The following is a 27,574-nucleotide window of genomic DNA, read 5'->3' on the forward strand; positions in this document are numbered from 1 at the left end:
AGCCATCTCTCCTCACCAAGACGCTATTGTCATTCAAGCCGGAGTGGCAAACAAACTGATCCACAGAGTATTTGTGGATACAGGAGCGTCAGTCAGCATTCTTTTTAAAGAATGTTTCGATAAAATGGAAGTGGATCCAGCTCGGCTCAGTCCGGCTCCACTTCCTCTGAAAAGTTTCGCCCAGGAGGACACCCGCCCTGAAGGTATTATCAGCCTTCCGATCACGGTGGGAAAAGCGCCTACAAGCTCCAATACGATGATCGAGTTCTTTGTGGTGAAAGCTCGGTCCCCGTACAACATCATCCTGGGGAGAGACTGGCTCAACACAGTTCGGGCCGTTTGCTCTACTTATCACCTCACCATCAAGATCCCCACTAAAGGTGGGATAGCGGTCATCCGAGGTGATCAAAAGAGAGCAAAAGAATGTCTGCAGATTGCGCTTAAAAGTGCCGAGCAATCAGTTCGGCACCATCAAGCATAGCAATCACAGCAACCGGAGTCAGAGGCAAGCGAGATGATCAAAGTCACTTCAGAGCCGAACTCAATGACCGTTCAGTTATACGAAGATGATCCATCCAGAACGGTCAAGATCGGCTTCGCAGGAACGCCTCTACTCCGGGAAAAGACCATTCAGCTCCTCAAGGAGTACAAAGATGTCTTTGCATGGTCTCCGTTGGACATGACCGGAGTGCCCCCCGAGGTAATCACTCATCGGTTAAATATTGATCCTTCAATCCGGCCAGTAAAACAGAAGCAAAGACTCTTTGCGGCAGAAAGAAGCCAAGTCATCCATGACGAAGTCCGCCAATTACTAAAAGCGGATGTACTATTCGAGGTGAAATATCCTTCTTGGGTGGCCAATCCTGTGATGATCAAGAAAAAAGAAGGGGGATGGCGGATGTGCATAGATTTTACCGATCTAAACAAGCACTGTCCTAAAGATTGCTATCCCCTTCCGAATATAGATAAAAAAGTAGAAGCTTTGATCGGCTTCGAAATTTTCTGTTTTCTTGATTTATACAAAGGATATCACCAAGTGTTGATGGATGAGAGTGACGCTCCGAAAACAGCTTTCATTACCGATTTCGGCATTTTCGCTTATAAAAAGATGCCATTCGGTTTAAAGAATGCCGGAGCCACTTATCAAAGGATGGTAGACAAGCTTTTTCGGCACCTAATCGGAAAACAGGTTGAAGTGTATGTCGACGACATAGTCGTCAAAAGCAAAAGCACTTCGGAGTATGAAGACAACCTCAAATCCACTCTCGACGTGCTCCGAAAAGCCAACCTCAAACTCAACCCCCAAAAATGTACCTTTTTGGTAGATTCGGGAAAATTTCTGGGTTGTTGGGTTTCAAAGGACGGACTCAAGGCAAATCCCTCAAAAGTTCAAGTTATTCAGAACATGGCGATGCCGAAGTCCATACACGATGTGCAAAGACTAACTGGATGTCTAGCCGCATTGAATAGATTCCTTTCCCAAGCAGCCGAAAAGCAACTGCCGTTCTTCAAAGTGCTAAAAAAGGCACCAAAGTTTGAGTGGGGAGCCGAGCAGAAAAAGGCTTTTGACGAGCTCAAAAGTTATTTAGCCGAGCTTCCAATTCTCTCTGCTCCAACAGATGCCGAAGTGATTTTCTTATACTTAGCGGCATCCGATCAAACCATTAGCGCGGTGCTTGTACGAGAAGAAGGCCTAAAGCAGTTTCCCATCTACTTTACAAGCCGAGCATTAAGAGGTCCAGAAACAAGGTATCAACCTCTGGAAAAAATTGCTCTGGCATTAGTAAATGCAGCAAGGAGACTGCGGCCATACTTCTATGCTCACAAAGTATGCGTCTTAACCGATCTGCCTCTTCGGCAAGTTTTGACCAAGCCAGAAGCATCAGGCAGAATCGCCAAATGGGCCATAGAGCTGGGAGAACACTCAATCGAGTACCTACCTCGGAAAGCCATCAAGGGACAAGCCTTGGCAGATTTTCTTGCAGAGGCCAAGTTCGATCAGGCAATCCCTGTTATTGCCGAACAGAAGAATTCTGCCAATGCCGAACTAGCACAACCCTTGGAATCCGAAGTAGAGCCGCCGGACTGCTAGAGCGGATTCGTAGATGGAGCTTCAAACAAGATGGGAAGTGGAGCCGGTATTTTACTTGTCGCTCCCGACGGACACGAGGTAACCTACTCACTCCGGTTCCTATTCCCCACTACTAATAATGAAGCCGAGTACGAAGCCCTCCTGGCCGGACTCCAGTTAGCGCAAAGTCTGCTCGTCAAATCTCTCAAAGTCCATTGTGATTCACAAGTCATAGTAAATCACATGTTGGGTACAAGTGAAGCTCGTGACGAGAGAATGAAGAAGTATTTCGACAAAGCGCAAAGCATCAGCCGAAGTTTCTCCTATTTTCGGATAATCCGCATTCCCAGAGCGGAAAATAGCCGAGCAGATACCTTAAGTAAGTTGGCCTCAGATCCAAGCTCAAAGGCGGAAGAATTAATGCATCGAAGCATTGATGAAGCCGAGGTACATTCAGTATCCAGCTCGCCGAACTGGATGACGCCGATCTTGCAGTATCTGGATCAAGGACAATTGCCCGAGGATAAGAGAGAAGCTCGGAAGATCACGTGCCGAGCACTTCGGTACGAACTTCATGAAGGAGTCCTCTTTAGAAAGTCTTACCTCCAGCCGTTATTGCGGTGCGTAGGACCAGAAGAGACGGACTACATCCTCAGAGAAGTTCATGAAGGATCGTGCGGTAGCCACATCGGAGCCAGAGCTTTAGCTAAAAAAGTTCTGAGATGGGGATATTATTGGCCAACCATGGTACAAGAGGCAGTGCAGCTCGTCAAGAAGTGTACGAAGTGCCAAATTCATGCAAATGTCCCAAGGATGCCGCAGACCGATCTATACACTATGCAAAGCCCTTGGCCTTTCATGCAATGGGGCATAGACATAGTGGGACCACTTCCTCAAGCTCCTCGGCAAATGAAATTCCTTATCGTTGCCGTGGACTACTTCACGAAGTGGGTGGAGGCTGAACCATTAGCTGCGATAACGAGCTCAAAGGCATTGGACTTCGTCTGGAAGAACATAGTGTGCCGATTTGGCATACCCCACATCCTCATCTCGGATAACGGGACTCAGTTCACCGACAAGACGTTCAAGAATTGGTGCCAAGAGCTGAATATTCAACAGCGGTTCACTTCGGTCTCTCATCCACAAGCAAACGGACAAACGGAGGTAACAAATCGTATCCTGGTGAAAGGGTTAAAAGCTCGGTTAGAACAAGCCAAAGGACAATGGGTAGAAAATCTCCCTCAAGTCCTATGGTCCTACCGAACTACACCCACAACCTCCAACGGTGAAACTCCGTACAGTCTTGTGTACGGCACTGAAGCCGTGATTCCGGTGGAGATCGGCATACCCAGTCCCCGAACTCTAAATTTCTCAGCAGAAATGAATGACGACGGACTGAGAGCCGAGCTAGATCTTGCCGAAGAAAGAAGAGAATTGGCATGCATAAAAGCAGCCAAGTACAAGGAGCAAGCAGCCCGGTATTATAACCAAAGGGTGAAGAAGCTGCAATTTCAAGTGGGAGATCTCGTCTTGAGAAACAACGAAGTAAGCCGAGCAGAAAAGCTGGGCAAGCTCGAACCCACATGGGAAGGTCCGTATCGGGTGTCAGAAGTCCTCGGCAAAGGGTCTTACAAATTGGCTCACATGTCAGGAGAACAGGTACCCCGAACATGGCACATTTCCAACCTCAAGAAGTTCCATTTGTAAGAGACAGTCCGGTCAGTCAGTCTTGAGTCCTGTTCGGTCAATGTGCTTTCTTTGGTTTGCTTGGTCTTTGTTTGTCTCTGTGCGTTTTTGTCTCTATGTGCTTTTTGTTTGTCTCTGTGCGTTTTGTCTGTGTGTTTTGTCTGTCTCTGTGCGTGTCGTCTCTTACAAATGTTACTGAGGTATCTTGTTCTTCGAAGGCTGATCCCCTTCTTAGAACATATACAAGCCAACGATTGTGAGTCAAAGCTTCTAAAGAGGATACAAGACCACAATTCAGCTTAAACAAGCACTTCGTCTGAAACGAACTGCAATAAGCCAACGATTGTGAAGTCCAAGCTTCTAAAGAGGATACAAGACCACAATTCAGCTTAAACAAGCACTTCGTCTGAAACGAACTGCAATAAGCCAACGATTGTGAAGTCCAAGCTTCTAAAGAGGATACAAGACCACAATTCGGCTTAAAAATCAAGCACTTCGTCTGAAACGAACTGCAACAAAAGTCTGATTCACGCGATAAAACTTGCCTGAATTAGGACAAGGGAAAGTCCGATCCACGCGATAAAACTCGCCGAATTAGGACAAGGGAAAGTCCGATCCCCAAATTAGGACAACGGAAAGTCCGATCCGAGCGATAAAACTCGCCAAATTAGGACACAAACCAAGTCCGGTCAAAGAAGAGTTTACTTCATAAGACCGAGGACAAACATCAACTTACCCCGTACCTTTATCCAGAATGCCGAAGTGATTCACTTCGCTTTCCGGGGGGGTAGTGATGGAGTACGTACTAAACAAGCCCAACAGCAGTAAAGCCCATCAGCCTAAAGCCCAAGAAAGAGTATCAGTTCGGCATGACTAAAGAGTATCAGTCCGGCACAACTAAAGAGTTCGGCCCCAGCCTACAGCTCGGTAAAAGCCAACCAATCAAACTCTGTTCTCAGGTCGGCATCAAGCTCTACTCTCAGATCGGCAAAAGCTGCTCGGCAATAATTCAGCAGTTCGGTCTCAGTATTCGACCGAACTAGGAGATAGTGGACTCATGCAGGATTTCCACCTCCACTACACCCACGATCTATTTAGTGGTGTCAAGCAGTCATTAACTCATGCAGGATAGTGGACCCATGCAAGATCGCCACGATCTCCACGACATCCACTGCCTAGTAAATGGTGCTGCATGCCACGATCTTGGTTCAATGTATAAATAGAACCTAGATCAGATAGATAAGGTTAAGTTCTGTTAAGCTCTCTAGAGATAAAAGATCAAATAGCAAGTCTGTATTGTAAGCTGTAGAAAACAGATCAAGCAATACAACTCTGCCCTCTTTTCTTCCCGTGGACGTAGATTTACCTCAGTAAATCGAACCACGTAAATTCTCTGTGTCGTGATCTGCATTTTCCTGCATTCATCACCATCAAAAATTCGCGGATTCATCAGTCAATTTCCTCATCAATTGCGCCGCCGACGGCGCGATCGCGGCGGATTACGTGGCGGAGCTGCTGGAGAGGGGGTTCGTGCTCAGCACGGTGGGGAATCGGCTCTTCTACGGCGCGGTGCCGCTGCTGATGTGGGTTTTGGGGCCGGTGCTGGTGTTCCTCTGCTCCGTCGCGATGGTGCCGCTGCTGTATAATTTGGATTTCATCTTCGCGGCGGAGAAGGGGAATCATTTTAATTATGGTGTGTGATTTAATGATGATGATTATGAGATCGCAGATTTTGAAATAAAATTGGTGATGTTTTGATTGTTCATTTGGTTTGATTTTGTGGATCATGTACCGTTTTGATGAGCAACAGATCGAAATTCAAATCAAGCTAGCTGAAATCAACAAAATTCTAATGCCCTAATTTGCCATATCCTCCGCCGCCGCGATCTGAAACTCTCTCTCTCTGCCTCCTCTCCTCACCGGCCGGTGGTGGCGGGCGGGGATTTAAATTAAAATTATTAAATTGTCATAACAGTCAGAATTATTAATAGATTTGATAAAGGATCGGTATATTTGAAAAGAGAAATTTAAGAATAAGGGTTTAATTTCGCTGACCTTTCGTAATTAGGGATTCAATTCGCTGACCTTTCGTAATTTGGGATCGAGGCATGCGTATTTTTCGTAATAAGAGATTTATATATTTTAGCTTATTTATGTGCTTTTTAATATTATTTCCCTCGAACCATTTATCAAACATCTAAATTACCCCCTTCAAATTAACATAAATAAATTGATCTTAACACTACAAATATGATGCCCAATGCATACTCGATGGCAAGTTACCACAGGTCACAGCCACGAAAATCTTTCTACACCTAATTTATCACAATTTTATCGTCCCAATTAAGACCAAATTTGAAGGGGATAATTTAGACAATTGATAAATGGTTAGAGAAAAATAATATTAAAAAAACACATAAATAAGCTAAAATATCATAAATCCCTAATTACGAAGAATACGCATGCCTCGATCCCAAATTATGAAAGATTAGCCAATTGAATTCCTAATTACGAAAGGTCAGCGAATTTAAACCCTTATTCCGAAATTTCTCATTTGAAAATGGGTATATAGTATTATTATTCTTCCATTTTTTTTAATAGAGAGGTTTAGATAGAAAAATTTGATGAGTTTAATCTTGAATTTAGTACTATACTGTCAATAAATTTAATAGCGAACAACATAATTTAAATGTAAAATTGCTAACTTTTGGTAATAGATGATAAGTACTAAATTGAGTAAAGGCCAACAGTGATCCTAAATATATGACGATTTTATGATTTTAGTCCAGAACATTATCTTTTGAATTATTGGGTCCTGAACAAATGAAAATGGATCGAATTTGGTCCATTTTTAACGTAACCGTTTATTTTGACTGTCAATGCCAATTAAATGGCATTTGAATAGATTAGTATTTTTAATTAATATATTTAATATTCCGTAAATAATAATTCCAGCTTTTTTGAACCCCAAACTTCATCTTCTTCTTTCATTTCTTAGATCTGAAACCTCACACTCCAGGTTGAAATATGCAAACATTGAAGATTCAAATACTTGGCAGCTGCAGCAGTGGCTCGGTAGTGATTGCTATGTATCCCTCCAATAATAATAATGCTCCATCACCCTGCGCCACCGCCTCAACCAGCAAGAATTCGAGTTTCCTGACCTTGTTGCTATAATAGAACAACAAATTTCAAGCATCAGAACACAGATTATCAAATAATCTCATCCGGAATAAAAATCTTCAAACAAGAGCCAAGAGGTCAAAATAACTCCGCCAAATTGAAATCTGCAAAAATTGTATTCTAACGTACAAACAATTCGACGGAACCGGTCACAGTTCATCTTCTTCTTTCATTACCACGGTCACCTCCGTAACCGCCACGGTTGCCGCCGCCATAACCACCACCGCCCTCACGACGACCACCGCCACCGCCACTGTTGGGCTTTGGTGTGGCTGGACCAACCATCGGCCCAAGTCATTATTGAGGGCCGAGCTCGATTAAGCTCGGCTAACACCGAACTCGATTAAGCTCGGCTAACACCGAACTCGATTAAGCTCGGCTAACACCGAACTCGATTAAGCTCGGCTAACACCGAACTCGATTAAGCTTCTCCAACACCGAGCTCGATTAAGCTCGGCTAACAACCGTTGTATTTGAACAGCTCGTTCAGTTACAACAATAAGTTTCTTCAGTTTTCAGTTTCACATCTTGTTTTTCTCCATATTCGTGTGATTCAAGAAACTAGATAGAGAAGTGAATACACTTTGTGATTCTTGAGCTAGCTAGGTGAGTGATCCACAATCGAGTTGTATTCTCCGATTGAGTAGCGAGCTAAGTGATAGTGTGTTGTAATCATCTTCGTTTGTTTTGTATTCGTAATAATATCGTCTCACATTTGTTCGTGAATCTCGCGTCGATTCTGTTTTTGACTCTTCAAATTGGCGCCGTCTGTGGGAAAAGGAAAGAAATCGGCGCGATGTCTACGGCGAAATTCGAATTGGAGAAGTTTACGGGCAAGAATGACTTCGGTCTATGGAGATTGAAGATGAAGGCTGTGATGATGCAACAAGGGCTTTGGGAAATCGTCAAAAATGGGGAGGCCGACACCGCCAAGGGTGCGGATGAAAAGGTCGATCCAAAGGCTCAAGAACTTCAACAAAAGGCGTATAGCACTCTGATCCTGAGTCTCAGCGATCGAGTCCTGAGGGAGGTTTCGAAGGAGGAGACCGCTGCGGCAGTGTGGAGGAAGCTTGAGTCCATCTATATGACGAAGTCTCTTGCAAATCGCCTTAATCTGAAACAGAAGCTTTTCACCTTCCAGCTATCAGAGGCGAAGAGCATCTTGGAGCAGCTCGAAGATTTTGGTAAATGCGTGGATGATCTGGAGAACATCGATGAGCAGATCAAGGATGAAGATAAAGCACTTATGCTTCTCAATTCATTACCGAAGAGCTTCGAACAATTCAAGGACGCTATACTCCTTGGAAGAGACTCCAAGATCACCTATGAAGAGGTGTATTCGGCCCTGAAATTGAAGGATTTTCAGAGTTCTTCAACAAGACTGCGTGATCAGGCTGGGGAAAGCTTGAACGTGAAAGCCAATATCAAGAAACCTGAAAAATGGAAGAGGCAGGGTTCTGAAAAATGGAAAGGAAAAGGCCAAAGGGAGTGGGATCAGAAGGAGTCCAGGTCTTGCAACTATTGCAAGAAACCTGGGCACATCAAGAAAAATTGCTGGGCTTTAAAGAAGAAGCAAGCTAATGGCGACTCTGATCAGAACACTGCTGACTGTGCAGCAGATTTGGAGCCGGCTCAGGTCATGAATGTGACTGAGAAGCCCATTGCAGACTCTTGGATCGTGGACTCCGGGTGCTCTTTCCACATATGCAGCCACAAGAAATGGTTTGAGAACCTGACTGAAGCACAGGGATCAGTCTTGCTCGGCAACAACCAGGTGTGTGTTGTTAAAGGCATTGGTAATATTCGTTTTAAGGTGCATGATGGTTCTATTAAATTGCTGACTGAAGTAAGGTATATACCTACTATTAAGAGGAACCTTGTATCTGTTGGTGTGCTTGAAATGAAAGGATTTTCTTGTGTATTTTCTGGTGGGAGTATGAGGATTATGAATGGTGGTGCTATTGTTATGTCAGCCTCTAGGATAAATAGATTATATTATCTGGAGGCTGAGGTCATTGTGGGAGATTCCTATGTTGCTGAGGAACAGAATCTGGTGTTATGGCACAAGAGATTAGGCCATGTGGGTGATAAAGGGCTTAAAGAATTGATCAAGAAGGGCGTTTTTGCATGTGATGATAGGGAGAGTGTAAAAATGTGTGAGTCTTGCTTGCTGGGAAAAGGAAAGAAATTGCCTTTTGGCTCAGGAAAGCACAACTCCACAAGACCTCTGGATTATTGTCACAGTGATCTATGGGGTCCTAGCCCGGTTAATTCCATAGGTGGTGGAAGGTACTTCTTGAGTGTAGTAGATGACTATAGCAGGAAGGTTTGGGTATGGATCCTCAAGGAGAAATCAGACACATTCAGCAAGTTCAGTGTATGGTACAAGGCAGTTGAAGTTGAGAAAGGGTATGGCTTGAAGTGTCTGAGGACAGACAACGGGCTTGAGTTCCTATCAAGGGAATTTGATAACTTCTGTGTGCAAAGGGGAGTGAAGAGGCATAGGACAGCTCCGGGGAATCCACAACAAAATGGAACCGCGAAGAGAATGAATAGGACTCTCCTTGAGAGAGTAAGATGCATGATTTTTGAATCTGGAGTGCCTAAGAAATTCTGGGCAGAAGCTGTCTCCACAGCAGCCAAATTGATCAATAAATGTCCATGCTCAGCCATTGGTTTTGATACTCCAGATGGCAGATGGTATGGAAGCCTAGGAGGTTATGAGAAGCTTAGGATTTTTGGTTGTAGAGCCTTTGCTCACACAAGGCAAGGAGAGCTAGAACCTAGAGCACTAAAATGCATTTTCCTTGGCTACCAAGATGGTGCTAAGGCATATAGACTTTGGTGCACAGAAGAAGGAAATCAAAAAGTCATCATCAGTCGAGATGTCATTTTTGATGAGTCAACTATGCCATTCAAGCCTACTCTGCAGACAGAGACAACTCCAGAACCTGCTGGGGTCAGTTTTGATCAACTTGAACCAGAACATAGAGCCTCAGATGCTGCTGATTTCCAAGAGCCAATGATGTCCTCAGATGAGGAGAATGAGCAGCCTACTGATAATACTCCAGATGTCTCTGATCCAGAGCCACAAGTTCAGCAATATGCTCTGGCCAGAGACAGAACCAGAAGGGAAATCAGACCACCAGCAAGGTTCAGAGATGCAGATTTTGTATACTATGCCTTGTGTGTTGCAGAGGAGTTGGAGATCTCAGAACCAAGCACCTATAAGGAAGCTATTGGCAGCAAAGACAAAGAGAAATGGAAAATGGCTATGAAGGATGAGATAGACTCTCTCATCAAAAACAAAACTTGGATCCTAGTTCTCAGATCACAGATTCAACAAAGACCTATCTCTTGCAAATGGATTTACAAGAAAAAGGTGGAGGCCTCTGAGAATGATAGTATCAGATACAAGGCTCGCTTGGTTGCAAGGGGTTTCACACAGGAGGAGGGGATAGATTACACCGAGGTCTTCTCTCCTGTGGTGAAACACAGCTCAATAAGGATACTCTTGGCAATTGTGGCTCGGAGAGATTGGGAATTGCAACAACTTGATGTAAAAACAGCTTTTTTGCATGGTGAGTTGGAGGAAGCTTTTGAAATGAAGGACTTGGGAAATGCAAAGAGAATTCTTGGCATGGATATCATAAGAGAGAGAGCTGCTAGGAAGTTATGGTTGATGCAGCATAGCTACATCAAGAAGATGTTAATCAAATTTCAGATGATTGACTCTAGAAAGGTATCAACTCCAACAAGTCCACACTTCAAGCTCTCTGTCAGTCAGAAACCAGCTAATGATCAGGAAAGGAAGTTGATGTCTAAGGTGCCTTATGCAAGTATTGTTGGGAGTATTATGTACATGATGTTGTGTACTCGGCCTGATCTGTCACACGCCATAAGCCTGACCAGCAGATACATAGCACACATTGGCAAGCCTTGAAGTGGATAATGAAGTATTTGGTGGGCACGCAAGATTTGGGATTGTTGTTCTGCACAGCAGACGATGAGGATGAGCTCATAGGCTACTGTGATGCAGACTATGCTGCAAATATTGATAGCAGAAAATCCCAATCTGCCTATATCTTCAAGCTCTTTGGTACAGCAATCAGTTGGAAGTCTAATCTCCAATCTGTGGTTGCGCTCTCTACAACGGAGGCAGAGTATATATCCTTAGCAGAAGCGGTTAAAGAAGCTAAATGGCTAAAGGGAATATTGGGGGATTTTGGTGTGGTGCAAGAGGCTGTAACTATCTTGTGTGACAGCAACAGCGCCATTAGCTTGGCCAAGCACCAGACTTTCCATGAGAGAAGTAAGCACATCGACATCAAACTTCATTTTGTAAGAGATGAGATAAGCAAAGGCGTGGTGGCAGTCAAGAAGGTCCACACCTCTGAAAATGCAGCTGACATGATGACTAAACCCCTACCAAGTGCTAAGTTCGAGCATTGTTTAGACTTGGTTAACTTGACTGCAAGAAGATGAGGGAATTTTGGTGAAGGTGGAGTTTTGGCTGGCCGGATGGTGGATGCAGCCAAGGTGGAGATTTGTTGGGCTTTGGTGTGGCTGGACCAACCATCGGCCCAAGTCATTATTGAGGGCCGAGCTCGATTAAGCTCGGCTAACACCGAACTCGATTAAGCTCGGCTAACACCGAACTCGATTAAGCTCGGCTAACACCGAACTCGATTAAGCTTCTCCAACACCGAGCTCGATTAAGCTCGGCTAACAACCGTTGTATTTGAACAGCTCGTTCAGTTACAACAATAAGTTTCTTCAGTTTTCAGTTTCACATCTTGTTTTTCTCCATATTCGTGTGATTCAAGAAACTAGATAGAGAAGTGAATACACTTTGTGATTCTTGAGCTAGCTAGGTGAGTGATCCACAATCGAGTTGTATTCTCCGATTGAGTAGCGAGCTAAGTGATAGTGTGTTGTAATCATCTTCGTTTGTTTTGTATTCGTAATAATATCGTCTCACATTTGTTCGTGAATCTCGCGTCGATTCTGTTTTTGACTCTTCAGCCACCGCCTCCACCATCACGGCGAGGGCCACGTAAACCACCGTCGCCTCCGCCACCGCTGCCGCCTCCTCCTCCATAGCCTCCACCATCACGCCGAGGGCCACAACAACCACCGTCGCCTCCGCCACCGCTGCCGCGAGGCTGAGCCTTGTTGACGGTGATGATGCAACCGTCCAATTCCTGGTTGTTTCAATTTGGAGTGTGAGGTTTCATATCTAAGAGATGAAAGAAGAAGAAAATGAGGTGTGCTGGAATTATTATTAACAAAATATTAAATATATTAATTAAAAAAATTAATCTAAGTCAAATGCCATTTAATTGGCGTTGACTTTTAAAATAAACGGTTCTGTTAAAAATGGACCAAATTCGATCCGTTTTCATTGGTTAAGGACTCAATAATTCAAAAGATAATGTTCTGGACCAAAATCGTAAAATCGTCGTATGTTTAGGACCGCTTCTGGCCTTTACTCTACTAAATTTAATGTAAAATTTTTGAAATATGAGAACAAGAAAAATACAGTAATTGAAATAGATATGAGAATTGAGAAATATACTACTTTTAATTGTGGACGAAAGAAGAATGGTCAACTTTAGTATCTATAATGTAATTTTGAAACAAAATAATGACTCATAAAGAAAATTCAATTCCCACTATAAACAATTTGATAAACTAATTAACATTTAAAATAATACAATTAATTAGAAAGAATAGTCCATTCCTACTATAGTCAATTTTATAAATTAATTAATGTAAAATAAGTAAAATGCTACACCTAACAAAGCAAGGAGAGGTATTATTAAATTCCACAACCACAGTTCAAACACGTCCAAAGGCAAAAACACAAAATCTAGCAAACAAATCAACACAAAAATGGATAAAAACAAGAAAACAAAAGCACTTCAATCTTCATTTGTGATGACCATGATTGCCCTCCCAAGCCCACATCTCCGGGCCGGCCTCCCCGTTGCTGCTGAAGCTCTCCGGATTCTGAACCGCTGCTGATCCAGAATACGGAGAGCCATCATCAGCACGGCCCCCCATCATCGGGGGAATGCTGCTACTGTTGCCACCGCTGCTGCTGTTCACGTAGTCCTGTGGCGTGGTGAGGTAGTTTTGGATAAGATGGCTCAGGCTCGATGTCAACGAGCCCCGAGCCACCATATCCTCGGCCAGCTTCACCTTGGCTCGTAGCGCCTCCACGTCTGACCTCAGCACGCGGTTGTTCGTCGTTGAGTCTTTGAATTGCTGAGTGGCTTCAGCAAGCTGTTTGAAGAGAGTTCCATTCTCACCTCTCAATTGTTCCACCTATTTACAAAAAAATATAAGAAAATTAATTAGTCTCTTTTCGTCGCGAAAAGTAAGACTGTTGTAACACCCCTTACTCGATTAGTTAATAGATTGACTTAAAAAGAGGTTTAATAAATCCTTGAATTACTGAAACGTGACATCACTTACTCGATTAGTAAATAATCGAATTTACGATCGTAGTGTAAAGTTATTGCCAAAAAGGGAAACAGTCGCGTTTCGTCACCTGCTGTTCAAGATCTGCCAAGTGTGCTTGCTTCCTTCGTCTGGATCTTCGCGCAGACTCGCGGTTGGAGACCATCCTTTTGATGCGTTTGACATCAGCGGGGTTCGTGATGTGGTCATAAGAGCCGGCTTCTATCTCAATGTCCTCTTCGTCCGACTGGTCATGAGACGAGCCGCTGCTGGCGCCTACTGCTTGAGTCTCCGAGCCCTTTGAGGCGTACGACGGGCTGTCAACTGAAGAAGAACACAAGAGTCAAACAGAGCAACAAGTGACAATAGGAACAAAAGATCAATCAATCAGTTGGTATGAAAAAAAAGTTTTTTTAAAAAAAAACAAAAGAACAAAAGATCAAGCAGTTCACTTGACTTACCACATATAGACTTCCAAGGCCAAACTTGAGGCTCTGCCAACGCGTTAGGAGCTGATGTTTCCCTACGGACCTCCTGAAAATCGAGCAAGCTGTATAGTGAGGACGGAGAGAGACAAGAAAGATATGTAGTCGAATTCGCGGGAGGAGTGTACCATGGTGGTTTTTAGAGGAATAGAGAAAATCAATTTGTGTATCTTTCTTCAGAGATTCAATCTGGTAGAAATGATAAACTTATAATGTGCAGGTATATATAGCTATACAAATTTCAGTAAAATAAAACTGATCAATCATCATCAATTTGCACACTTCGAACCTATCTAAATGAGTTACTTTCCTAAGTAGTTACTACTTAGAATTTCAGCAAGTAAAACTGATAAATCATCATCAATTTTCACACTTCCAACCTTGCTTTCCTAACTTAGAAAAAGGGCAAATTTATGCTGTCTTAAACATAACTAACGAAGCGGAATTTGAGCAAATGATACGAAACTAGAAGACGACAGAGACGAAGCAACTATGTCTCGAGTACTGCATTAGATAGAGCTAAGTTCAAATCTCTCCATTTCTCTCAAGAATCTGTCTGGTGAAATGAATCAAATGATTTTTTTTAAAGATGTTACTTTTTTGTATCAACATTTGAGCCCATACATTTTGAATTTGTAAAGTTGAGAGATTTGGAATATTGCCACATTTAGTGCCAATGGACATATCCTAACCCCCCCTTTGGCAGATCAAGATTATGTCCAACCACCTCTCTTTCTCTCTCTCCATGTGGTGTTTTCCATGCCAAATCTAACACTAAACAAACATTAGGGGCAAAAGGTACAAAAATTGGAATTTAAAAAACAAAACTCAGAATTTTGTCACTATCTAAACAAACATCAACACTATGCACACACTGATAACAATAATTCAAACTCCTTGCAAGAACACCATCTACTTCAAGCCCAAATATCCGAATTCGATTGATCACCAAACCATGTTATCAAATCCCCCTTTTCAATTCTTGAAATGTTCATCTCAAGAAAAGGGAAAAGATGACTCCCAACATCAACATTCAACACTATGAATTCCAAAATGGAAAGTGCTTAATGGTTTAGAGATTCCTACTTTGAAATGACACGTAAAAGCCTTATGTGGTTAAAGATCATTGCTTTCAAATTGCCAAACTATACTTTAAAAAAAGTTAAGACATTGACTCGTAAAGAATCCAAACACCACTTTAATTGGACACTGTTGTTTTACATAGCCTATCACTTTTTCCCAAGTTGAACAATCAATCAAGTAATCAACCATTCATTCACACCCACATCAAAATTCATCAAATCAAACAAAACTACAACATGAGAAACAAAAACTACAGTATTCAATAAAGTAAAGATATGACAAAACAAGTCCATCTATGATAAAAATGAAATCTTGAAACTTCCTCACTCTCTATTCTTTACTTCATTGCAAAGATTTCAAAAACCCATTAATATTTTCAAGTTCCCATCACAGAAAAACTTGAACTATGGGCAAAAACATCCAAACCATGAAAAAAGATTAAATTTTTATTTGAGTAAAAGTGAAGAACTAACCAAATTCTTGAAAGGGAAAGTGGGATGATCATCGGAGTGGTCCATGGCAAAGAGATTATAGGAATCAGAGGCTTCAAAGTGGTGGATTTTTCTGTCGTTTTCAGAGGAAAAAAGTTCTTGAAGAGCTAATTCAGATGGGCTTTTCTTCAGGTCACCGCCGCAGCCATAGATTGAACTGTTCTTCAATATTGCCTTCTTGTTGTCCATTGAAATGTTATTTTTATTTTTTTAAAAAAGGTTTTTTTGCTCACTCACTGTAGTTCTATGTGTGTGTGAATGAGAGGGAGAGAGAGTGGAGAGAGAGGAAAAGGGAAGAAATGAAGAGATGGGTGTGAAGTATATAAGAAAAAAGGGAAGTTGGGTGGAAGTGAAAGGAGGAAGAAGCCAAAGTAGCTTTTGTTATTGAAAGAGAAAAGGTGGAAATCATTGCATGAAGTCACATTATAATGAATAGTACTAGCAGTTCTTTATCTTGGAGTTTACTTTTTTACCCTTGGACCTCTGACTAGTACTCAAATGTTCGATTGCCGAAGATTAACTTGTTCCGAGATTATACTAGTTTGTGGTTACTAATTTTATGTAACAAAGTCTCAAGATTAAATATCATGTTGTATATATGCAACCGAACAATATGCATGAGACTCAAATTAAACTACATATTCTTGTGTAGGAGCTCAGAAAAAAAATATCGGAGGACTCGGTTTCATTAACATCATTTTTTCTTATTCTTTCTCATTTTTAAGTTTTTTTTTTTTTCATTTTTAAGTTATTGTATTTGACTTTCGTTGTAACTCGCTTTTTTAGATTTTAATTACAAAGAAGATGGAGATATTAATCTATCAAACCGAACACTATATTCCACCTTTCTATTGTTTGTTTCTTATAGAACGTCCTTCCAAATTCACATATGCATGGGATGCAGAAAAAAAATGTCGAAGGGTGATGGTTGGGCGAATTTTTGATAGTAATAAATGCGGGTAAAAAATATATAGATCACGACACAAGGAATTACGTGGTTCGATTTACTGAGGTAAATCTACGTCCACGGGAAGAAAGGAGGGCAAGATTGTATTGCTTGATCTGGTTTACAGCTTACAAATACAGACTTGCTATATGATATTTGATGTCTAGAGAGCTTTTTTCTCCTCTCTTAGTCTATCTGATCTAAGTTCTATTTATACATTGAACTAAGATCGTGGCTTGCATCACCACTAACTAGGTCGTGGATGTCGTGGAAGTCATGAGATCCTGCATGGGTCCACTATCTCTTTGTTTGGTCCGCTATCCTGCATGAGATCCTGCATGAGTTGACACCACTAAATAGATCGTGTAGTGGAGGTCGTGGAGGTTCTGCATGAGTCCACTATCTCCCAGTTCGGTCGAATACTGAGACCGAACTGCTGAACTATTGCCGAGCAGCTTTTGCCGATCTGAGAGTAGAGCTTGATTGGTCGGCTTTTACCGAGCTGTAGGCTGGGGCCGAACTCTTTGGTAATGCCGAACTGATACTCTTCCTTGGGCTTTGGGCTGATGGGCCGTCACTGCTATTGGGCTTGTTTAGTACGTACCCCATCACTACCCCCCCCGAAAAGCGAAGTGAATCACTTCGGCGAAGCGAGTCACTTCGGCATTCTGGATAAAGGTACGGGGGAGGCTGACGTCAGGGGACGTGCCTTGCGCGTGACTGCATTAAATGCGACAGTAAAATCCGGCCGTTGAATCCTGAAAAGGTGGGATTCGAAACGGTGCGATGATTTTGAAATCTTCTCCGAATCTGATAAATACGTCCTTTCTTCATCATTTGAACACTTTTGCTATTGCTTCTTCTGCATTCTCTCTCTTTTGCGTAAAAATTTCCTTCCGCTTTCAAGAATTTCTTCAGAATTTCTTCAGACTTTCAAAGAGTAAGAACCATGTCTTCTTCTTCTTCTTCTTCTGAGTCAGGTAGCGGTAGGAAAGGGGGTAAGGGGTCTTCTAGCCGGAAAGAATCCGGGGAGAAGATCGTAGAGTATTTTCACAGCATCTTGAGTAAGGATACTGTGATATCCCTACACGAAAAATATTTTTTTCCTGGGGGGAAGGTTGCGATTCCCGACGACCTTCATAGGGCTGACTCGCCGCCGGAGGGTTACGCCACCGTTTATGAAGCCGGCTTGGAATGCGGGCTTCGTTTCCCTCTTCCCCCTGCCTTTGTAGAGCTGCTTGATTTTTTTCAACTCCCTTTAGGTCAGGTGACTCCGAATTCTTGGAGGCACTTATCGGCCTTTGCTGCCGAACTGCGTAGGCTAGATAAGGATCTGTCTCTGAGGGCAATCCTTAATTTCTTCCAGTTTAAGAGGAAGGGATCTTGGTTTTACTTGATCCCTTTACAGCCCTTTAGAGCCTTTTGTAAAACCAAATGGCCGAAATGGCAAAATCGCTTCTTTTTTTACAATAGGACAGCGGCTCCGGGCTTTCCCTGGAGAGGGCCGAAGTCCGTAATTCCTCATCCTCGGTTAGAACCGTTGAACGAGCTCGAGGGCGAGCTCAATAAGATTCCTATGATTAGGAAGCAGTACCTGGAGTCTGAGCTCGTCAAGGGCGACTTCGTGTTCGACTCCTCGTCTTCGGACGAAGAGACTGAGGGTGAGGACTTCTTTTTTGTGCCTTACTGCTTTTGTGGCGAAAACTAACCTTGCTTTCTTGCTTTTTGGCAGTGAACTTGCTAAATAAGATTAGCCGCAAATCCTCCGAGCTTAAGGAGCCGGAGAAACAGAAGGCTACCAGCTCGGCGCCTGATGCCGAGAAGAATCCGAAGAGGCAGAAGACCTCTTCTTCGGATCCAAAAAAGCCGGAGTCCACTTCGGCAAAGGGGAAGGGGAAGACCCAAAAGCCCCCAAGAGCGCCGGAGAGAGACATCGTCTTGGCGCCCCCTTCGGAGCATGTCTGTGAGCCTTTTGCATGGCCAACGGACTTTGCCGAGGTAACTTCTCTTCTTGATTCTTTGGCTTTGCTTCTTTCCTATGTTTTTTTGGTGGCCCCTCTGTTGACTCTTTCCTTTTTCCATTTTCAGAGGAATAGCATGCTCAGCAAGCTCGTCGCAGTCGAACTCTCTAAAGCGTCCAGCGACTACGCTGAGATGCAGAGGAAGTTGGCGGCTGCTCGTCACCAGGCCGAACAGGCTAAGGCAGACTTTGAGAAGGCCAGAGCTGCTAGGATCTCGGCCCAGGATGAAGCCCAGTTTGCCAAAAACCAGCTCATCATCCAGCGAGAGCAGACGAAACGGAGGGATGCTGCCGCCGTGGTTGCCCAAGGGGAGGTTCTCCGTGCTTTCGCGGAGAAACTCTTTCTGAGCAATCAATTTTCGGCCTTTGTCGGTGATCTGCTGAAACTGATGACCGATAATGCCGAGCAGGGGCCCGAAGTCGTCCTGCCGCTGTACGGCCGAGAGATAGCAGCTCGTCTCCAGAGTCTGCCGCTCCTTGAGGAGCTTGCTTCGTCCTCGGTCCTGCTTTCTGCTGACCGAGTTCGTAGTTGCCGAGCTGACCGGGACGAGAATATGGAGGCTATCTTTGCCTCCTTAGGGCCAGTTTCACCCGCTCCAATTTTCCTCGGAGAGGGTGAGACCGAGCAGCTTGATCAGCAGACCGGAGACGGGCAGGCCGAGCAAGAGGTGCTGCTGATCGGTGATGGGGGCACTGAGCAGGCTGGGGGGAGCAGGGAGGCCGAGGCTGAAGCTGAGGCAGACAAGGAGAAGGAAGCTGAACCTCACCGAGGAGCCGGAGACGAAGCTGGCGGAGTATGATTTCGTCTCCCTTCTCTTAGTTTAGTTTCTTCCTTCTTGTAAAATGGCCTTGAAGCCCTCCTTGTGTAAAAAATTTTTTTCTTATGAATGAAAAAATTATTCTTTCTACACTTGTGTCTTCGTATAGCTTTTCGTACTCTCTTTTACTCCTGTTGTGGTTTACTACCTGCTCAGTAAAATGAAATGCCGAACTGACATAGCTGCTTTGTATTCTTAACTCTTAAGGAGCTGGAGGTACTTCACTGGAAGCGGCTGTACTCTTCCGCTTTAGACGAAGCTGAGAAAAAATCCATAGCTGACCAGATGAAGAATGACGAACTCTTGGCTTGTTTAGTGAAGCTGGAGGCCGACAATAAGGACTTAGAGTCCGAAAAGAAAGATCTGGAGGCCGAGCTGAATACTGCCGTCGCTGAGAGGACTGCGTATGAGGATTTCATCTGCAGGCGCGGGGGAATGACCATCTCTGAAGTTCAGGAACGAGTTGACGAACTGTGGGAGGAATATCATGTACTCCGGAGGAACAATGCGCTGGAGAGCTCGGCTTGCCAACAAGTCGTGAAATCATTGCGGCGCTGGGCTTCTCGGTACGACATCATTCTTTCCCGGCGTCCCTCAATCGAGAGATTCCTTAGGCATTTCCCGCCAACAGATGGTCGCACTCCAGCTCAAACCTCTGATTCACTTGCTCAAAACCCTACTCCAAGTCAGCAACGAACTCAGGAACAACCGGAGACGTCAAGACGAGGACGGACTGAAGTTCGCAGAGGAGCGGTGACTATGAGTGAGCAAGATCGGCAAATGATTCGTGAAGAGACTCTTCGCCGCCGAGGTGCTAGAGCTTCCCGGGCTCAGGGAAGAGGCGGTAGGTCGATTAGAGCATCTCGTCGACCTGCTTATTCTTCAGCTGCCCGGAATGGCCGAACTCGGCTTCACGAGGATTTTGTGAATAGATGGCTCAACTTTAGCAACCATGGACAGTAGAATAGTCCTTTGTAATGGCGTAACGCCTTCTCGTAGGGCAGCAGAATTATATGCCGAACAAGTTTTAATAAATGAAATCTTCATTTCGCTTCTATCACTGCGTATTTACAGCTCAGCGAAAAAATTTCATCGTGCTCGTCCTCGGTCTTATGAAGTAAACTTCTTTGACCGGACTCGTCCTCGGTCTTATGAAGTAAGCTTCTTTGACCGGACTCGTCTTTAGTCTTATGAAGTAAACTTCTTTGACCGGACTTGGTCCTCGGTCTTATGAAATAAACTTCTTTGACCGGACTCGTCTTTGGTCTTATGAAGTAAACTTCTTTGACCGGACTCGTCTTTGGTCTTATGAAGTAAATTTCTTTGACCGGACTAAGCTTGTGTCCTAATTTGGCGAGTTTTATCGCTCGGATCGGACTTTCCCTTTGTCCTAATTTGGCGAGTTTTATCGCTCGGATCGGACTTTCTCTTTTTGCAGTTCGTTTCAGACGAACTGCTTGTTTCTTAAGCTGAATTGTGGAGTCTTGTATCTTCCTGAGAAGCTTGGACTCACAATTGTCTTTAATATATGTTCTAAAAAGGGGATCAGCCTTTAAAGAACAAGATACCTCAGTAACATTTGTAAGAGACGACACGCACATAAAGACAAACATGAAAAACAAGTAAAAAACAAAGAAAGCACATACCCCTAGGACCGAACTAGACACAAGACTGACTGACCGGACTGTCTCTTACAAATGGAACTTCTTGAGGTTGGAAATGTGCCATGTTCGGGGTACTTGTTCTCCTGACATGTGAGTCAATTTATAAGACCCTTTGCCGAGGACTTCTGACACCCGATATGGACCTTCCCATGTGGGTTCGAGTTTGCCCAGCTTTTCTGCTCGGCTTACTTCATTGTTTCTCAAGACGAGATCTCCCACTTGAAATTGCAGCTTTTTCACCCTTTGGTTATAATACCGGGCTACTTGCTCCTTGTACTTGGCTGCTTTTATGCAGGCCAATTCTCTTCTTTCTTCGGCAAGATCTAGTTCGGCTCTCAGTCCGTCCTCATTCAGTTCTGCTGAGAAATTAAGAGTTCGGGGACTGGGTATGCCGATCTCAACCGGAATCACGGCTTCAGTGCCGTACACCAGACTGTACGGAGTTCACGCAAAGACGCCTTTGTACTCTTTGAGGAGCTGGATGGTCTTTTCCCGGAGTAGAGGTGTTCCCGCGAAACCGATCTTCACCGTTCTGGATGGATCATCTTCATATAACCGAACTTCCATCGAGTTCGGCTCCGGTGTGACTTCGGTCATTTCGCCTGCCTCTGACTCCGGCTGCTGTGATTGCTATGCTTGATGGTGCCGATCTGATTGCTCGGCACTTTTAAGCGCAATCTGCAAACACTCTTTTGCTCTTTTTTGATCACCTCGGATGACCGCTATCCCTCCTTTAGTGGGGAAGGAGTTCGGCGAGGAAGCCTCTGATCGCTATGATCGGGCTTCTTTTTGTCTTCTCTAGATGAGCTGTCTAAAGACCATTTTCGACGGTCTGCCTCATCGGCACGAGAAAACTGGTCCGCAATGTCCCACATCTCTTGAGCTATTTGCGGACTGCATTCCACGAGCTTTCTGTAGAGAGCTCCGGGCAGGATTCCATTTTGGAATGCCGAAATGACAAGTAGATCATTGAGATCATCTACTTGTAGGCATTCCTTGTGGAATCTCGTCATAAAGTCGCTGATCTTTTCGTCGCGACCTTGACGTATAGAAAGCAGCTGAGCCGAAGTGATTCGGGCTTCCGCTTTCTGAAAGAACCTCCTGTGGAAAGCATCCATTAGATCTCGGTAAGATCTAATGCTGCCTTGGGGGAGGCTATCGAACCACCTTCTTGCGTTCCCGATAAGCAGCTCGGGAAATAGCTTGCACATATGGACCTCATTGAGACCCTGGTTCGCCATGCTATACTGATAGCGTCCCAGGAAGTCATGAGGATTCACTAACCCGTCATAAGTCATCGACGGAGTTCGGTAGTTCTGCGGCAAGGGTGTTCGGGTGATATCGTCCGAGAACGGAGTCTTCAATGCTCCGTACATGGCGAACCCGACATCTCTTCGGTATGGAGGAGATGGAGTTCTCCTGTGATTCCGGTACCGAGGAGGAACAGGAACATGTCGGGGTTGAGGATTCTTCTTCCTGGAAGACACGGCACTACTGCGGTAGTGACTTTCATGTCTGGATGAGGAGGGAGAATCCACCGTTTTCGTCTCCGGCTTTTGGCCCTTTTGCAGGAAAATTAAGAACTCTTCCTGCTTCTCGGCCAAAAACAACTTGACAGCCTCGTTCAAATCGGGCTGCTGGGAAGACTCGGTGCGATGAGTCTTTGAGCGGCTTGTTCCTTCTCCGTGAGAACTGGAAGTAGATTTCTCCCGAGGCTGTTTTCCAGACCTGCGGGCTGGACTAGCTTCCTCATGGTTATCACGGACGGAAGCACGGGTATTATGTGATCTGGTATGCATTTTTTTGGTGGAAGAGGATCAAAAACTCGCTTTTATCACAGATTTGGTTCTCTGGTTCCCACAGACGGCGCCAGTGATGGTTGGGCGAATTTTTGATAGTAATAAATGCGGGTAAAAAATATATAGATCACGACACAAGGAATTACGTGGTTCGATTTACTGAGGTAAATCTACGTCCACGGGAAGAAAGGAGGGCAAGATTGTATTGCTTGATCTGGTTTACAGCTTACAAATACAGACTTGCTATATGATATTTGATGTCTAGAGAGCTTTTTTCTCCTCTCTTAGTCTATCTGATCTAAGTTCTATTTATACATTGAACTAAGATCGTGGCTTGCATCACCACTAACTAGGTCGTGGATGTCGTGGAGGTCATGAGATCCTGCATGGGTCCACTATCTCTTTGTTTGGTCCGCTATCCTGCATGAGATCCTGCATGAGTTGACACCACTAAATAGATCGTGTAGTGGAGGTCGTGGAGGTTCTGCATGAGTCCACTATCTCCCAGTTCGGTCGAATACTGAGACCGAACTGCTGAACTATTGCCGAGCAGCTTTTGCCGATCTGAGAGTAGAGCTTGATTGGTCGGCTTTTACCGAGCTGTAGGCTGGGGCCGAACTCTTTGGTAATGCCGAACTGATACTCTTCCTTGGGCTTTGGGCTGATGGGCCGTCACTGCTATTGGGCTTGTTTAGTACGTACCACATCAAAGGGATTAGCTTTATCTTTTTCAATTTTATTAACTGCATTTTTTCTTGTCTCTCATTCAAAATTATTTCACCTTTGTTGCAACTCACCCCGTAGATTTAAGTTTACAACGGAGGCCGAGGCACAATTTTCGACAAATATACATTTTTTACTACATTCGCGACTCATGTATCAACTTCACTTGCCAGTTGAATTTCTGTTCGAAAAGTATTAAGTAATTGGACTATGCTATTTTACTAATAATAATTTCAACAAAAATTTGCATTAGATCCATTGTAAAATTAAAATGACTGTATTTTCCTATATAAATTTATATGGAAATAGTACATACCAAATATATGGGGTGGGTGGGACATATAGATCACCGACCTTTGAAAAAGTTGAAATTGTGTGAAACTAAATTATTAACAAGTTGTCACTCTCAACTTTAGGGGGTTATTTTAGGAATTTTTCATGTAATAAATTATCAATAATTTGTCTATAGTGACGAACGTTCACTCCTCTATACATATATTTTATTTTGTCTAATGCAACACGATTTCAATATATTTTATACATTCATTTACTAAGGGAGCAATATTTATTTTTTTATATTTTACACCCCAAATTATATTCGCTCAGTATGAGTACCTAACTATTACATCAGATGTTACATTATTAACTTATTAGGGCACCTAATATTAGGTGTTTGTGGACATTAGTGTTTAATTTTAGGCTTAGTATGTATCCTAAATCACATCATTTTTTACATTTATCACAATAAATCAACTTGTTACAATTTGTAGCAGCATGTCATACCATTTCCTACCCACATAATATATTTATTAATTACTGTTACCCGTCTTCTACCATTTTTACAATATATCAATCACTTTTATTAATTTGTACAACACATAAGGGCATCAACAATCACATCGAAACAACATTTTGTTTACATTATTCATGAGTCCTACATCTCTTTTTCTCATCACCACTTAACACGTGTACGCCGTCGAGTGAAACGATATGCGCTAACATGCCTTCTCAGCGTGTGCCTCTCTCTTAACAGCCACACCATGCGATGCACGCACATCGAGCAGTGCACCTTCTTCGTCCGTTGCTTATGCTCTAATCTAGTGGTAAGCACGTTGTAGAAAAATCGTGAGTGCATTAAGAGAATTGATAAAATATGTAATTTTTTCAGATTTTGCAGCTTTGAGAATCCTTGTTGGTTAAGAAAAGTTATTTCAATTTTATTCTCCACCATCCAATAACTTTATAAGTGCATACGGCGGCTGCGAAACTAAATTCTTTTTCAAGTATTAACATATTTATTCTTTTTTAATTACCACATTACCCTTTTCATCTAAATAATATACTTTTACAGTTTCAGAAATAATAGGAGAAAATTAATTAGATAATAATAAAAAAATTACTCTCATGATAGCTTGCTTCTCAATTTGGGCCTCTTCTAAAACCCATTATTGAAGCCCAACGGCCCATATTTCTTAATTTGGGCCTTTTATTTTGGTCTTTTCAAACTATACGATATAAGCATGTATAATTGGGAATTATGTTTAACATAAACACCTTATATAATCTACGTTTACATTATTATATTCACACACATTTATATAAAATATTGTGTATAACTTGCAACTATTATCATGCCTGCAAGTAATTTTATTTTTTACTTTTTTTTCTTATAGATTATCTTATAGATTAGATTTTTAGTTTTCTATAGTTTCACAGTTTGTTAGTTGCTAATTGGACTGATTAAACAGCCTAAACTGTTTTGCCCTTAAAAAGCCCAATCTAATGCAAATAGAGGCCCCTTTCGTTTAGATTCTCAATAAATTATTAGTATTATTGTTATTATTGCTGCTTTTTTTAAATGATGGATGAAAATTGAAAGTGAATCATAATCTCAAAAGGCGAGTGTGGAGATGTTGTACAATTAATCAACGACAACACCAAATGTCGAATTTAATGAAATTTGAAAGCTCTCATAGGCCATCGATAGAGTCGATCGACTTCTGACTCCACCTAAATTCGCCATGGACTATATTCATAACCTATTTCTTACCCACCTATACTAAATCATGAAATCATTTCAAATTTTGAAAAAAAAATAGAGAAGAGAACAATGGGCTGAAATATAGTGGTGTATGGTGGCCCACATTTTGCTTTGACAAGTGTTTCCTACCTTAGCCAACCTGTCCAATTCCCGGGCAGTTCGGGCAGCCACCCTTACCTCAATTATTCGTAGTACTTTTATTTTACTTTTTTACATAAATTTTTTAAAAGATTTGCCAATCCTACCAAAATGAAATTTTGTATTACCATAAAAGAGTCCCTTTACCAAGATAAAATTAAAAAGGGGGCTAATACTAACTACCTATTAGTAATATCTGTATTCTACTTAAATTTGTTGCTTTTCTTCCATTTTACTACTACCTATTTTGACTAATTATAATATAATTATTCATCTAAGATTAAATTGTTCAGATTCAATCTCATAAATGAAACGAAATAGCGTCGTTTGATTATTATGACTCATTATCATATATGAATATCCATCTATGATTAAGTTGTATAAAGACTATGAGTCATGACTCGTTATTATATAATTATCCATCTATGTCTAAGTTGTGAAAAGGCTATGAGTCATAACTCATTATTATATAATTATTCATTTAGGATAAAGTCGTGAGATTATTTTTAGGGACGTGGTTATGACTCATTATCGTATGATTGTCAATCTAAAACTAAGTTGTGACTTGTGAGATTATTTTAGTTTCAATGGTGTGGCTATGACACAATATTATATAATTATCCATTTAGGATTAAGTTGTGATATTCCATTAGGTGCAAAATATTATACATATTTAATATAAAATATAATCTTTTAAGCTGAATAAATCCAATATATATTCAATTATAAGATATAATCTTTCCAACAAATATCGTTTAATACTAGAATCAATAATGTTGAATTTAATCATTCAAAATGATCATAGGAGTAAAAGTCATTTTTGTTACAAAAATATACTTTTAAACTATAATTTGAGTTTATTTACAGCATTTAAACTATGCCTTTTGATGGTTGGGCGAATTTTTGATGGTAGTAAATGCAGGTAATGAATATAGATCACGACACAAGGAATTACGTGGTTCGATTTACTGAGGTAAATCTACGTCCACGGGAAGAAAGGAGGGCAAGATTGTATTGCTTGATCTGGTTTTCCAGCTTACAAATACAGACTTGCTATATGATATTTTATGTCCAGAGAGCCTTTTCTATCTGATCTAAGTTCTATTTATACATTGAACTAAGATCGTGGCTTGCATCACCACTAACTAGGTCGTGGCTTGCATCACCACTAACTAGGTAGTGGATGTCGTGGAGGTCATGAGATCCTGCATGGGTCCACTATCTCTTTGTTTGGTCCGCTATCCTGCATGAGATCCTGCATGAGTTGACACCACTAAATAGATCGTGTAGTGGAGGTCGTGGAGGTTCTGCATGAGTCCACTATCTCCCAGTTCGGTCGAATACTGAGACCGAACTTCTGAACTATGACCGAGCAGCTTTTGCCGATATGAGAGTAGAGCTTGATTGGTCGGCTTTTACCGAGTTGTAGGCTGGGGCCGAACTCTTTGGTAATGCCGAACTGATTGGTCGGCTTTTACCGAGCTGTAGGCTGGGGCCGAACTCTTTGGTAATGCCGAACTGATACTCTTCCTTGGGCTTTGGGCTGATGGGCCGTCACTGCTATTGGGCTTGTTTAGTACGTACCCCATCACCTTTTATTCTACTTTTTCATTCAGATATGTTCCTCATTAAAGATCGCATTCTACTTTTATTAATTTTGGTAATTTGCTTTTCAATGATATCTTCGAATCCTCGTACCGGACTCCAAAAATAATTTATGTCAATCATTAATATTTTTTCCCCAAATTAGAATTCGGAAAGAATAGGAACATAATTAATAATTTCACATTTAATCCCGGGCATCTTTCCCCTCTCTCTCCTATATAAACCCCACCATCTCACACTATTTTCTAAACCTCTCAATATCTCTCTCGTCTCAAATTATTCATTTAAAAGAAACCAAATTCTTCTTCTTGAGATGGAGGCCAAGAACATGCTCAACACCCTCGCCGTCGCATTCA

The 27,574-nt window shown here is 42.5% G+C and overlaps 2 protein-coding genes across 5 annotated transcripts in view; one reads left to right on the top strand and one right to left on the bottom strand.

The window, feature by feature from the left end:
• Window positions 1–5,458, top strand: part of LOC121741636 — a 31,033-nt gene extending 25,575 nt beyond the window's left edge. Inside the window, exon 3 of the mRNA XM_042134486.1 lies at window positions 5,211–5,458. Coding sequence (XP_041990420.1) covers window positions 5,211–5,458 — 248 coding nt within the window. The remainder of the gene's footprint in view (window positions 1–5,210) is intronic.
• Window positions 5,459–12,738: 7,280 nt separating this feature from the next.
• On the bottom strand, window positions 12,739–15,830 carry LOC121742132 (bZIP transcription factor RISBZ4-like). Of its 4 annotated transcripts, none has more exons than XM_042135172.1 (5): window positions 15,447–15,582; window positions 14,019–14,079; window positions 13,867–13,939; window positions 13,497–13,729; window positions 12,739–13,270 (listed from the first exon to the last, which is right to left on the bottom strand). In XM_042135172.1, the coding sequence occupies exons 2-5, from the start codon at window positions 14,019–14,021 to the stop codon at window positions 12,872–12,874; spliced, it is 708 nt and encodes a 235-aa protein (XP_041991106.1). In that variant the 5' UTR covers window positions 14,022–14,079; window positions 15,447–15,582; the 3' UTR covers window positions 12,739–12,871. The 4 variants fall into 4 exon arrangements, with proteins under 4 accessions (XP_041991106.1, XP_041991105.1, XP_041991103.1 ...); XM_042135171.1 differs by lacking the exon at window positions 15,447–15,582 and adding an exon at window positions 14,515–15,429; XM_042135169.1 differs by lacking the exon at window positions 14,019–14,079 and having other exon boundaries at window positions 15,447–15,830.
• Window positions 15,831–27,574: the final 11,744 nt, after the last annotated feature.

This window comes from Salvia splendens, chromosome 7 (assembly GCF_004379255.2).
Source record: "Salvia splendens isolate huo1 chromosome 7, SspV2, whole genome shotgun sequence".
Lineage (NCBI taxonomy): Eukaryota > Viridiplantae > Streptophyta > Magnoliopsida > Lamiales > Lamiaceae > Salvia > Salvia splendens.